Consider the following 14668-nt stretch of genomic DNA (forward strand, 5'->3'; position numbering starts at 1 on the left):
GAGATAGATAGCTAGAATTTGTATCTGCAGTCTTTCAATGCTTTGTAATCCTTAGTAACCATATCCTCTCCCTTGTGAGTCTGGGAAATACTGTCATCCCAGCTATAGAAACTATGAAACCTACTTAGGAAATGAGGCACAGACTCGGTGTGTTGTCTAAGATCACTCAGAATATCTGCACAGAGCATGGAATTGAACTAAGGATTCTCTGACTCTAAGCTTGAGTTGTAATGATTAATAATCCTTTGGGCTCCAGTTCTGGCACTGCTGATTACTTCTGTATGATTCTTCTCCATTTTCAGGAGTGGGGAAAAATGACTGAGGTGGTGTTGGTAATTCTCAAACTCACAGACTTATTTAATGCTTGTGAAGCTTGTAATATTTTCTATCAGAGAACCTCACAAAGATGAGCTTAGATGTTAGGATTTTACGGCCAAGTCAGTATCTTAATACTGTAATTGGATTTGTATAAATGTGTTTTAGGTCTCCTATGTGATTAGAGATGAAGTGGAGAAGTATAACCGAAACGGGGTAAATGCACTTCAGCTGGATCCAGCATTAAATAGACTCTTCACAGCAGGCCGAGACTCTATTATAAGGATATGGAGTGTCAATCAGCACAAGGTAGGTCATGAGGGATTCCTATGTCTAAACCTACTTTTTTCAAAGTTATACTAGTAAGCTGCCTACAGATGTACATCTGATACTGTTTTTAACAGCTGCCAACTACTATGATAGGAAAATCATTTTGATGTTGCTCGTGCTGTGGTATCTCACATAGCTGTATAGTTCTTTCACAAAAAGATTCTGGAATAGTGACTTCAAGCAACTCTGCATTAGGCAACTTCTGATCCATTTGAAGGTTGAAGAGGATCTGATAGTCACAATCTTTTCCGTTTGTGATGAGATCTTATAAACTTTTTTTTTCTTAATTTGCAGCAAGACCCTTATATAGCATCTATGGAACATCACACAGATTGGGTAAATGATATTGTGCTCTGCTGCAATGGTAAAACTCGTAAGTACTTAAATGTTTGGAAACTACAGTTTTCATAAATTGTGTACAAAAGTATATTATCTGCTGCCTTAATTATTTTCCATCTTTTTTTTAGCATGTAAAATTAATTTGTGATGTGTATTGTAAATTTGATAGTGTAAGCAAATGTTTTAATGAAAAATTAAATGCGTATATAAACGATTCTTCTTATCTTTTTGAAAATTAGAGTAGTACAAATATACTTTAAAGTAATGTGTAAGCCATTAAAGTTTACTCTGTTCTTTCCAATTTAGTGATATCTGCTTCTTCGGATACTACTGTTAAAGTGTGGAATGCACATAAAGGATTTTGCATGTCAACACTAAGGACACATAAGGTGAAAAATATTATCTGTAAATACTGTATATTATCACTGACAATCTTATCACCTCAACTGGATAATGTTGTTGACTTTTGTTGTTATATTTACTTTATTGTAGGATTATGTGAAAGCCTTAGCATATGCAAAAGATAAAGAACTGGTAGCATCTGCCGGGCTGGACAGACAGATATTCCTCTGGGATGTAAATACTCTAACAGCACTGACTGCCTCAAATAACACCGTAACAAGTAGGTACTTAGGGAGGGGAGGCAAATGCAATGCGTTTTGAGTGGCATAATTTGTGAGATCAATTTAAATCTATAGCTACCTGTTTCTCTGTGTAGATAAAAAATGTGCAAGAACCTTTAAGGTGGTTTTAGTATGTAATCAGTCCATTTGTTGCATTATATAATAGCTGAAGATCTAGAGCAGCCAACAGTCATGGCATTTACAACAGAGGACAGGTTTCTCTGCACACTTTCTCCTGAAACGTAATCTTCTGGTATTCTCTGAAACTTCATAGAGCGTTAGCTTGGGAAGCTTTTTGCTCTTCAACTAACGCATTACAGAAATTTTCCCTCAGGTTATTTGTCAGTGCCTTTTCTGTGTATTATAATTTGGGTTTGCTTTTATTGCATATATAGATGCTGCAAAAAAATGCAGTACAGCTCCTAAAGCAGGACCTGATAGATTTATCAAATTTATCTGTCAGAAGAATAAAGTAACTAGAAAAATTAGATTAAAAAACATGCAGAGTAATACTAAGCACTAATTACATGTGAGATCTAACTCACTAGATATTAGAAGGCAAGGGGAAACTGTCCATAGATTCTGCTTATCAGGGTTAATCCTTAAAGTCATCATCATCTTTTAGGAAGCAATCTGTCCTGCTTCTCTGTCCCAATACAGGCATTATAGTAAATTATGAGATCTTTCCCCATAGAGCAATTCCAACACCGCTTTCTTAGAATAGTCAGGATAGAGCTGGTTAAGTTTCTTTTCTGGGAAGTACGACACCAATCTTCAAGTTCAGTTAGATTTGATTGCTCAAGTGAATAACGTAAATCTGGGTCATCAGCATCCTGGTTTGTATTGGCTGTTTTACAGTATATTTTTTCAGAAAGAGGTCTAATTTGACCACAGCGTGTCTTGCTGCTTGTAGGTAGGTTGGAAAAATAGTACTCAAAGTGTCTGATTTCTTTCGTTTTATACTCAGTGTTTGATACATGTTTAAACACTAGCAGATTCTCAGATATATGCATTGGGAAAGAGCGTACCATCTTGCTGCACTGCCACACTTGAATTTCTAATTAAGACTACTTGCTTCATTCATACATTAGGAATGACTCAAGAAAAATCTGCAAAACTAAAATTCAGAATTGGCACAACATACTCTGAAGAAATTTCAGGAATATGTGACTGTAAATAAAGAGGCAGGCACACAGTTGTTTTGATGGGTTTTTTGAATTACTGTTTTGGCTAATTCTGAAAGGTGTGTTAATTTTATGGATTCAGTAACTTCTAAAACCAAAGGTGCATCTGTTGGGCAGAACTGTCAGTTTTGCATTTGTTCCTTCTACAGGACTTTTTAATCCAAGTATAGGCTTATGCTGGCATGTCTCTGTAGCCTTCAGAAGAGAAATGGCTTCTAGTGAGCTGTGTTGCACTGCAGAATAGTATTGGGATGACACATGGCTGCATATAACTGAAGAGATTTACCTTATATTTCCCAGAAGTTTTCTTTCACTGAAAGTAGAATTATTTTATCACCAAACTTTGCTGATAACTGTAAGTTATTCTATCTTCTGATTGAACAGGGAGTTTTTGAAGGAAGAATTTATTTGCTGGCTCACAGGAAAATTTGATTGTGGGGGAAAAAAAGATTTCTTGAACACTGCAACAGTGATACAGAACCTAAATGATTCAAGTGAATCATAAATGCGAGACAGGGAGTACTGAGGAGCTGATGCTTGTTTTGAGCCCAAGATCAAATGGAAGTAGAGACATTATCTCTTAAGATGACACAAATTTGCATTTCCAGAGTTAGAACAGTAATGCTTCATGAGGGGGAGGAAGGGGAAGCAGGAGAGTTGTTTTTCTTTCTTTCTAGTGCTCCCAACTAACAGCATTTCTGTTGGGAAGAACATGGTGTGTGTCCTGGTTTTCCTCAGTTCTTTCAAACAATTATTTTTTCAGAGTGCAAATGAAGAATGTTCTTGTGCATTAATTTTCTATCTGATTACAGGGAAGTAATGTACACAAGTCAGCATTAAAAGGAAGCCTATTTTAAAAGATTCTCTCAGTCAGCATAGCTGTAACTTAAGTGGAGAGGTTTTGCTTTTGAGAGGTAGTCCCTTCCCAGAAGAGGGTGGAGTTGAGCTTTGCTTTTGTTCTGGCATAAATTTTGCTTCTGTACACTTAAGATTATTTCTTCCATTCCTGACGTCCAGCTTGTGATAAGTCTGTACATTATCCTTTCATAAATTATTGTGGCTGTTGAACAATGTGCTAATCTTCAAGAGTTTTTAGTTCTGCTTTTTGCCTTCAACTATCATCTGGGGACAGTGGAAGACTATCACTTTATTTTGGCTACAAATAATAGATTTCATTTGGAAGTTTACACTTGGATATCCATAGCTAGTGATTAAGAGGACCCTGAAGTAAAGCTGCATAATTCTTCCACTGTGACAGAATATTTATGACATTGGGTCACAAATACTGTGTTAGAAATTCATTTCCATAATATACATAAATCATTATATAAAGTTTCACATTTTTGCTGGCAATACAGTTTGTTGCTATTCTCAGCCTTTTTAGCATACTGATCGTATGGTTTTGAGACTTGATGAAATGCCTAATGGTGCTCTCTGAATAGATGATTTTCATTTGCTGTGTCTGTGTTTTTCCTGGTTGAGGGATTGGTACTTTAATCTGTCCAAAAGTAGATTAGGCTAGATGGTACAGAATTCCTAAACTCTTATGGTAGTTGTGATGCTGAGGAGTTGCCATATGGTTTTCACAAACAGGGAGGTAGCACCCATGCTGAAGTAATGCATTTCAACACTGCAGTGTAACTTCAGTAATGCATCTCTGCTGAACTACAAGATATATAATGTAAAATTTTACTGCAACTTGGCTTGGAAAAAAACCTCTGTACTTAAATCCAAATGCTATGTATTATAAGATCACATAGAAGTATCATTCTCAAATAAAGTAATAGAGAAGAGCAACACTACCTTGATGGTCTTGGCACTGAATTATGGTGCCAAAAGGGCACCAGGATTGTATTGACTATAAGTCTGAGGAGTTACTTTGTTTTTATGCAGCAGTAGATTAAGACCTGGGATGGGGTTTTTGTAGCGGTATGCTGTCTATAGCCTTTCTTTTTTTGAAGGAACTCTATACATGGGGTGGAATGGCACTATTTTCATGGTTCAAAGGGTATTAAAATACCCTTCATTTTTGAGTGAGTAAGTGTGCTTTTCAAATGACAGCATTAAAATTGAAAATGTAAATTTTATTTTGAAATAGCTTCTTCCCTGAGTGGGAACAAAGACTCTATCTACAGCCTTGCAATGAATCAAATGGGAACAGTTATTGTATCAGGGTCCACTGAAAAGGTAAGCAAAAATCTGGTAAGGCTCATTCCACTTCAGTTCAAAGTTTAGTATAAAGAGCCAATTTTATTCATTTTCAATGTCAAGTCTGTAGCAGATTTTGTGTTTTTAATAGTGAGAATAGACACTGTTTTTAAGTGGGAGTGTAAGTGTAGGATACAAATACGTGGCTCAGTCTGAAGATGTATAGATCCATATAGCTTTAACACACAGAAGAGGCAATGAGATCATCTTGTGTAACCCTCTATCAGAGATCATTACATTTCACAGCAAGAGCTGTGATTTTGGGGACACATTACTCAGATGATTATAAAAACTGAAGCAGTTGCCACAGGTAAAAAAGGAGTGGTAGCAGCAATTTGTAAGACCTCTGCTGGATGTAAGAAATGAAGTGAGCTAATAAAGTTCAAGTGTCTCCAAGAGATAGCCCGTGCTCTTTGTTGCAAAGGAAGGTGAAACAGCCTAAAGTCCCCTGCAAGTTGCTTTTTTACCTAATCTAACCTTGAGAGAGTTTTTTTTCCAAGTTAATGTAAAAATAGGATACACCAGGGAAGTGTCCAAGATGATTCTCGGAATCTTTTTACCCACATCACACTGTCCTCTTTCCAGTCACTTCCATTCTTTAATTTCTTAAGAAGACAGAACAAGACAGAACAAATGAAATTAAAATCAAGCGAAGAAAATCACATCTGATTATTAGAGGTGCATAAGATCTAGTTACGTCTATCTTGTTCTAATGAAGTACATTTTTCAGTGATGGATGTCTGCGTGTTCAGAATAAGGGTCAATTTTATGAATAAAGGCTTAGTTTTCTGTAGAGAAAATGCATTGGTGGGAAGAATGATGTTAATGCCAGTTATCCAATGTCTATTTATGTAGGTTCTAAGAGTGTGGGATCCAAGAACTTGTGCAAAACTAATGAAACTCAAAGGGCACACGGACAATGTAAAAGCTTTGTTATTGAACAGAGATGGCACCCAGGTATGTGCTTTAACTTGAGACAAAAGCATTTTACTGAATGCAGAAATGTCATTAATCTTCTTCAATATAATTATTTTATGTCATAGATTACAGAAGGTAGCTTAACAAGTATTTTACTGATATTTAGTGATTAAGAGAGGGAGGCTAGTGGGTGAAAGCTCTGTTTTCTTACTGGTCCATCTAGGTGTGGAGGGGGTGGTTTGCATAAAATGTCTGGAAATTGTGACTAGAGTTGTTAACCGCCAGTCTTTGTTTAGCACCGTCTTAATGGAAAAATATAACCATAAGAATTATGAAAGCTCTTTATGGAAAAAATATTTTAAAAGACTTAAATACCTGTTTGATTTAAGTATGATGGTTGTTGCTCAGTGTCTTTCAGGTAGCTCTGATGGGACTATCCGCCTGTGGTCCCTTGGGCAGCAGAGATGTATAGCCACATATCGAGTCCATGATGAAGGTGTTTGGGCTCTTCAGGTCAATGAAGCCTTCACTCATGTTTACTCAGGAGGAAGAGACAGAAAGATTTATTGTACAGATTTACGAAATCCTGATATCCGTGTGCTTATCTGTGAAGAAAAGGCACCAGTTCTTAAGGTAATTGAGTTTAATTCAGAGAATCACAGGACACTTGAGGTTGGAAGGGACCTCTGGAGGTCATCTGGTCCACCCCTTCTGCTCAATCAGGGTCACCTAGAGCCAATTGCCCAGGACCATGGCTTTTGAATATCTCCAAGGATAGAGACCTCACAATCCCTGTGGGCAACCTGTGCCTGTGCTCGGTCACCCTCACAGTATAAAAGTGTAATTGTATTGTGTGTTGTCTGATGGAGTAGTGGCTTGAAGTATGAGTTGATAGAAGAATGCACATTGAGTAACAAGTGTTTACTACACCACATCTTCAGTATATTGGCTTTGTCTCCTAAATTACATCTGAAATGTAATTGTCTGAAGAAGATAAATGCCTGGCAGCTACTCAAAGTATGCAAATTCAAATATTACTGAAACTGAATATGCTTCAGACATGAAAAGTTGGTTTTACCAGACTAGTACAGTTTTAAGAAACTAATCCAGCATTGCCAAGGCTTTAGACAAAAATGAATGTTTCCTAGCAGCAATATACATGCACAGGACTGTGTTAGAATATGTTGCTCATATGTTAGAATATGTACACTTATGGGAACCAGGAGTAAAATTTATCGTGGGTTTTTTGAACACCTAAACATGATGTTTTCTTAGCTGGAGAAAACTGCATGCACAAGTCTTGAGTCTTTTGAAGAGGCTGCTTGTTGGATTTTTTTTTTTTTCCCTCTCTAACTCTAGATGGCATGACCTTGGAACATGTAGGTGTATATGAGATTGAAACAGATACCAGTATATAAGCAATCCAGCTTTCCTTGTTGGTGAACTCTGGCTTAGTATGTTCAGATAAAATCCTGGATATATTAATGTAGTTTTGAAAAAGTCAGAATCTGGGAAATTTCAGTTCAAAATGGAAAACGAAAGCTATGGTCAGCTGTACGAAGATCAGAAGGAGTCTCTAATATCTTAGCTACGTTGATTTGTTATTGTCCAAGAAATCTAACAGCAAAGACAAACATATAAAGTTCTGCTTTTTAATTAGTACAGACCTTCTTACATTCCCTTTTTAACCACGTGAAGTATCTGAATGCAAAGTAATTCAGAAAACATTCTACTTATCAAACTGTCTATTAAACAAGATTGCATCATGCTAGAAGCAACTTTAAGTACTGGGTCTTTAGACACACTGCATCTACTATTGTACAAGTCCAGAATTTAATTGTTGAATATTTGAAACAATTTCTCTCGAGTTTCAAAAATTGCAGCTTAGTTATTTTTCATTTAAACTTTGTATTTCTTTAGTAAACTGAAAGTAGTGCTGTTTCTGAGATACATCCAAGTATGGGAGCAGGTCTGCACAGAGCAAATATTAATTGAACAAAGGAAAATGTAAGTTAAGCGTGCCTGAAAATGTCTGTGGTTTCATTATTTAGATGGAACTTGATAGATCAGCTGATCCTCCTCCAGCACTTTGGGTCGCAACAACTAAATCCTCTGTGAATAAATGGGTAAGTTATATATTTTACACTCTGTGAACTCAATTAAGTAGTCATGGGATTTGCAGTCTTGGTTTGGGAACTGTTGGACTGTTGCTTGCAGTTTGACTGTTGACTTGCTATGATCTGTAAGCTTCCTTTAAAAAAAATCATAAAATGCTAATATTGAAATTAACCAAAAGACATTCAGCTTTGAATTGCTTCATTTGCCATCTATTTATGCCACTTCAGAAATAAATTATCTTACTTGAAACTGGACAGTTAACATCTAAATAGCAGCAGTTGTTACAGATAAAAGCAAAGTTTATAGATTATTATGAATGTGTCATTATTTTGTTTCTTTCTTTAGACTTTGAAGGGAATCCATAATTTTAGAGCATCTGGAGATTATGATAATGATTGTACCAATCCTATACCACCCCTGTGTACGCAGCCTGACCAAGTTATAAAAGGTAAACAGCTGTTTTCCAGAGTACCTTATAAAATCTGTTACATTAGCAGAAATGGTAAATCTTTAAGACTGGCTCACATGTTTAGGTACTTGATACTATGACTTCAACCAAAACAAAGACAATGTGATTATTGTCTGTCTAGTGTTAATTACAGTTAAAATAGCATTTATACCTTGGTGTTGTCCACACCTTACATAAACTAGTGAAACCAAAGAACAATCACATGTCGTGTTATACAGTTTAATTTAAGGTAATATTAGAAAAAAAATCACTGTAGTGACCTTAATTCTTGTTTGTTTGCTAGGGGGTGCTAGTATTATTCAGTGCCACATTCTTAACGACAAGAGACACATATTAACCAAAGACACAAATAATAATGTGGCATACTGGGATGTCTTGAAGGTAAGTATATAATTTTGGATTAAGCGTCTGTTGTTGGATGACTGATTATTTTGTACCTTTTTAATATATTTTTCTTAGTGTGTGAGATTCCTATGGTAGAAAGTAAGTCATCTTTCTGTCCCAAGACATAATGCAAAGATTGCTTTGGAGGAGGGGCCATTTCTGAGCTTTTCTGTATCTTTGCCTAACATAAGGCTGACATCTTCATTCACCTGAATTCAGTGAAGTATTGACATCTTCATTCACGTGAAATTCAGACCCTTGAATTTTCTTCTGAAAATACTAATTTTGTTTTGATTGGGTTTTGTTTCAGAGAGGGCTTGTAGAGGTCCACGGGCATGTCTGCCTGATGCTGTATGGAATAGCGTAAGGAAGCTTAGCCTGCAAAAGAGAAACCTGTGCTTCAGGTCCGGCTACAAACCCACAGATCCCAAGCGAGTATGTTGACTAGTCTGTGGATTATTCTGGGAGCGTGAACTCACCACATCCCTTGTTAGTTGTCAAGATAGCAGGCAGGAAGGCAGGACTCAAAGGAAAGTTAGCAGAAGGAAGTATGGCTCCCACCTAGAGATACTTGCTCCTGTGAGAAGAGAGACCTGACGTGGCATTTCTTTATCTTGATTTATCCAGTGATTGGTCAGAGGAGGGAAAAGTGCAGAGAGAAAGGACTGAAATCCCAGATCAGTGAGATGGTCAGCATTTTCTTCTCTTGCAAAATCCTGTTTGAAATTCTAAATCTTTTTTTCATCTAGAACTATGCAGTGCTCTAGCAAAGATTCAGTAATGAATTAAGGCGCACTCATCTAACTTCCTGAGTTGCTGACCAAAGTGAGGAAGAAGGGAATTAAATTGGAGAATGTAGATTTGTACTAAAAATTATCTAGATGACTTTTGTGGAAAAGTGAATAGCTTTTCTTTCTTTCAGTTTACAGTTGGTATATATTTAAGTACAGTGTTAGATCTTGGGACCAAAGTCAAATCCTAATGTTAATTTGTACGTTCATTCAATTCTTCTTCTCTTTTGTTAGTAAGGCTTTCAGAAGCATCTCTTAGATATGTTTAAATACGTATTCACTTTAGTGATGGCATTACTTGCCAGGTCGAAGTGTCATCTTATGCGTAGGATCACTGCACTCTAAAGCTGAGACTCTTTACTGAGAATCCTGGAAGAACAGAGGGAGGTCTTCTTACCTGTAGCTATGCTACAGGTACACTACACAAAGCTACACTTTGCTTCCTCTAACTTTTCGTGGATTTTGAGGAAATAAGCTTTGCAAGGTTACAGTCCTTAAGAGTTTGCTTAAAGCACATTTCAGGTTTCAGGACGACTCTGCAAGTGGATTACAAGAATTTGGATGTTAACGGACTTACTTGGGGACCTTTAAAAATAAAAGTATAAAATAAAACAGATAAACAGGAAAAAAGAATCTGCACACAAATTCACTCACTGCTGTTCCCATTGCAGTAGGTGAGTTGAATTTATTGCTGGATTTGCAGCAAATGTTGGTGTTTGAAGAATTGTACTGAAATATTGGTACTGATGGGAAGAAGAATGATAGAGGATGTTAGAAGAGAGCTATCTACTTGGTGATAGGGATAATGTGTTTGTTTAATGTTAAGTAATACATCCATACCTCTCCACTTGGCTTAATGCCACTACCTCAGAAAAAAAAAAATAAATAAATAAAAATACTTACCACATAAACCATTGTTCAATTTTTTGAGAAAAATTTGAACCTTTAACTTGTGTGTTTCTGGACTGCAGTACTCGTGGAGAAATCGTAAGCCGTACTCATTCCAAGTCTATATGAAAGCCAAGTAAAAGCTTTGAGGTGTTGATATGCCTCAATACCAGAATTCTAAAACTTGTGTGTTTCTTTTGGTGTACAGGCATGCAAAGTTGAAGACCTTGGGAAAGTAGATTTTGAAGAAGAAATTAAAAAGAGATTTAAAATGGTGTACGTGCCAAACTGGTTCTCGGTAGACTTGAAAACTGGGGTGAGATACAACTCCTAAATCTGTTGTTCTAAGGTCATGTTTCATACATTTTCATGTACTGTTTGTTCAGAAAGGTTTTAGTGTGTTAAAACTTTTGAAGAACAATCATAATTTCTGTGATGGGTTATATTTATTTTGAAGCAAACCAAATTTTAACTCAGTTCTTAGTAATCTGAGTAACAGTTTTTGAAGTTTTCTTCCTCATGGTATCGTCATTTTAAGTCCACCAATATCAATTATGAATTAATACCATTTGGTAAACAAAGTATGCTATCATGCATTTAGAAATTCTTTGGTTTGTATTCCCAGCTAAGTGTAAACAAAATAAATTTATAGACTTGTTGAATACAAACCAACTATTGTATTCTTCTTCCTGGTGATCTTTTTTCAACAGATGTTGACAATTACTTTGGATGAAAGTGACTGCTTTGCAGCCTGGGTTTCAGCAAAGGATGCTGGATTTAGCAGTCCAGATGGTTCTGATCCAAAATGTAAGTTTTAACTAATATTAGTGTTTTATTGAGACAAAAAAGCAGAATAAATTCCAGTATTTATGTTTCAAAATATTCCAGTGCCACATATGTCAGTAGCTGGTTGGATTTTAGGGCTTGTTTTCTTGGGACTAAACTCTGCAGAGAATTCTGCAATGAAAATGTTTGCTTTTTTGTGAAACATTCCAGTCATGTTCAGGTTTTCCATTTAACTTAGTTTTAAACCTTCAAGAAGCAAAAGGGAAAAAATAATATTCATAATCTCAGAACCATTACCTAATCTAGAGAACGTTACAGCATGTGAGTGGTCCAACAGTAGTGATTCTAAAACCAGCTTTTTCTGAAAGATTGCAATGTATATCTCTGAGATTATGATAAGTAGATTTCTGTGCCCATAAAGAGTTTGGTTTGGGAACAGAACTACTCAAACTTTTAGAAAGTTTTCAGCTGTGGATCAAATGTAGAATAGATGGCAACAGTTTTTGCGTAACTGAAGGGAGTGTAGTGATAGGATGAGGCATAATGGTTTTAAACTGAAAGAGGGTAGATTTAGATTAGATAGATATAAGGAACAAATTCCTCAATGTGAGGGTGGTGAGACACTGGAACAGGTTGCCCAGAACAGCTGTGGCTGCCCAAGGCCAGGTTGGACGGGGCTTTGAGCAACTGGTCTAGTGGAAGGTGTCCCTGCCCATGGCAGCGGGGTTGGAACTAGTGATCTTTAAGGTCCCTTTCAACCCAAACCAGTCTATGATTCTATGTAGTTCTACCTTGCTATGTCTTGACAGTAAACCTTGGAGGGCTTCTGCTACAAGCACTTCTGGAGTATTGGCCTAGAACACATATCAATCCAATGGATGAAGAAGAAAATGAAATAAATCATGGTTAGTATTTTAATATTTTCCTTTTTTAGGATTTGCTCATACATTCTGTTTGTTATTATTTCTGTTTCTTCAACAGCTAAAACTTCACTTGCTGTCTTATACGTGTCTGCATGCATTATGGACTAATGTTTTTTTAATGCTTTTAAATTTGCTTTACACCAAAATCTGGAGTAGCTTTCTTCTGAAAGTATCAGCAAAAATATTAAAAACTCCAGTCCATAAAAAAGGAGGTGAATAGGTGATTCTGAGGTTACAGAAACATGATGCCTTGATGAAAAACAATTACTGGCAAAACTAAGGCTTGACTTGGAAAAGAAACAGCCTAGATAATGACATTGAAGAGCAATAGTTCAGTTATTTAACATTAGCCAGTATTCTCTTGACATAATTCCAATTTATTTCTAGGTATGAAAAACAATATAAACTAAAAGAAAGATTTATTAGGAAAAGATATATTCAATGGCTATTAGAATAATACATGGTGTAGGTCTATAGAAAACCATCTTAGAGTGGTGTTTTAAGGTAATAATCCTAAATTAATCAGGCATGAAATAAAAAGCACAGCTATGTAAAATGTGAGATAGTGGCTGAATTTGTGAGAATAAAAGAGAGTGTATAACTCCTAAATTTGTGGATTATTTTGAAATCAATTCAACCCATATCAGAGTTCACTGAAAAGTTTTGTCTTTGGCAATTAAGAAATTACTTTCTACAGATAATGCAATTAAGGAATTCAGCAATATGTTGTCATTTTATGATGAAGATTGTGCCAAGAGTTAGCTACTTCCTTCTTTCAAAAATGACCTCTATGGAGGGTTACAGCACTTGGCAGGCTTTTTCGGATAAAGTTGCTGATTCTTATACTTCTGCATATTGGCAGTCTGCAGCTTAAGAGCCGACCAGTATATGAGAAGTGTAACTTGGGCTTTTGTATTGTCGGAACACTGATGCTGCACTAATTATTTCTGTGAATAGATGTGGATTAGTGGAATGTTTAGAATCAGTCTTAATTTTCCCTTTTGAAAGTAACAATTAAGAAACTGACACTGAACAGTGACTAGTGTCCCTGTTGAACACTGAATTTGTGTAAAGAGACAAGAACTTAAATATACATATATATATATATGCAGTGTTGTTTCTTTCAATTGTTAACAGAACTGTTACGAAGAAATCTTTCAAACTATAGGATTTTTTCACTTGCTCTAACCAGTATTATATTAATCCCTGCTAATAGAGAATATGTTTTCTTTTTGGTTTCTTTGCTTGGTACAATTTTTGAGCTTTCTTTTACTACCTGTGTTACTGGTCAGAAAGCTAAAGAAATTCTTCATCTCATGAGACTATGCCATTTAAATTTCTTATGTTGCTTGAATTCACTATGATGTTCAAGTACAGTAATTAGATGCTGCAATGTAATCAAGATGATCTTTCCCAAGTGAAAGGAAGGCATCTAAATACTTCTGTATTGTGTTTCAAGATACCAGACTGACTAGGAGCTGCACTGTTCAAGAGGCACATAAATAATGCGGATTTTTCTTTAATCTTATTCTATCCATCTGAGGTGGAATCAGGTTCTTCAGTGTTTGAAGACCGTACTGCTATAACTAGCTAAAAATAAAGCGAATTTAGAATGCAGTAACTTCAAGGAAATGTGAGTCCAAGCTTTACTAGTACAGTATTTTGACATCTGGCAAATCCAGGTAGAAGAGCAAAGCTAACAAGCTTCAGAGTTCTGTACTGTCAGTGTAGAGGGGAAAAATAGTCTTGTCTCAGTGGAATCTCTTTAGTTGATTTCTAATATTAGTATTGTTCAGTTTGACAAATCCTCAGAATTCTGTTAAGGAACTGGAGAAAACTAGTATTCAGATTTTTGCTCATGAGCACTATTTCCCTTTTCTCAAAGGCTTTTGAAATAGGCCTTCCACAAACCTCTATTGATCTAATTACTCTCTAGTGTTCCCTTTTATATACTTGCTGTGTGTTGGAAATGGGGATTTTCTTGGGTTTTTATGAAGCTTATGATTTTGTTAGTTTATGAAACACGTTAGCTGTAGGTGGAAAAGACACCTTTTGGTCTACGTATACCCAATTTTAAGGCCTCATGCAGATTCACTGTTACGTATATTTCTTCCAACAGTGAATGGTGAGCAGGAGAACAGAGTCCAGAAAGGAAATGGATACTTTCAAGTGCCGCCACATACACCAGTTATTTTTGGTGAGGCTGGAGGACGCACTTTGTTCAGGTATAAACTCAACAGTGTAAATTCAGAGGCTAAACAATCACTTCCTTTGTGCAAGCAGAAATGTTATCAAAATGTAATACTTGCATCTGTTCTGTACTGTACATTCAAGACATGCCCTTGAGAGGCAAAATAAGCAGCTGTTAATGATAATTTTACATTGTCCAACT

At 36.1% G+C, this 14668-nt stretch overlaps 1 protein-coding gene across 3 annotated transcripts in view; it reads left to right on the plus strand.

Moving 5' to 3' along the window:
• The window catches only part of WDR48 (WD repeat domain 48), a 28251-nt gene that overhangs the window by 7682 nt on the left and 5901 nt on the right, over nucleotides 1-14668 (plus strand). For all 3 annotated transcript variants that reach the window (XM_074869345.1, XM_074869357.1, XM_074869349.1), the window contains exons 2-15: nucleotides 484-624; nucleotides 940-1018; nucleotides 1291-1373; nucleotides 1477-1606; nucleotides 4890-4978; nucleotides 5855-5956; nucleotides 6326-6550; nucleotides 7969-8043; nucleotides 8381-8483; nucleotides 8788-8885; nucleotides 10776-10883; nucleotides 11278-11374; nucleotides 12163-12258; nucleotides 14396-14501. In XM_074869345.1, the coding sequence (XP_074725446.1) occupies nucleotides 484-624; nucleotides 940-1018; nucleotides 1291-1373; nucleotides 1477-1606; nucleotides 4890-4978; nucleotides 5855-5956; nucleotides 6326-6550; nucleotides 7969-8043; nucleotides 8381-8483; nucleotides 8788-8885; nucleotides 10776-10883; nucleotides 11278-11374; nucleotides 12163-12258; nucleotides 14396-14501 (1532 nt within the window). The remainder of the gene's footprint in view (nucleotides 1-483; nucleotides 625-939; nucleotides 1019-1290; nucleotides 1374-1476; nucleotides 1607-4889; nucleotides 4979-5854; nucleotides 5957-6325; nucleotides 6551-7968; nucleotides 8044-8380; nucleotides 8484-8787; nucleotides 8886-10775; nucleotides 10884-11277; nucleotides 11375-12162; nucleotides 12259-14395; nucleotides 14502-14668) is intronic.

Source organism: Strix uralensis, chromosome 1 (genome assembly GCF_047716275.1).
Source record: "Strix uralensis isolate ZFMK-TIS-50842 chromosome 1, bStrUra1, whole genome shotgun sequence".
Lineage (NCBI taxonomy): Eukaryota > Metazoa > Chordata > Aves > Strigiformes > Strigidae > Strix > Strix uralensis.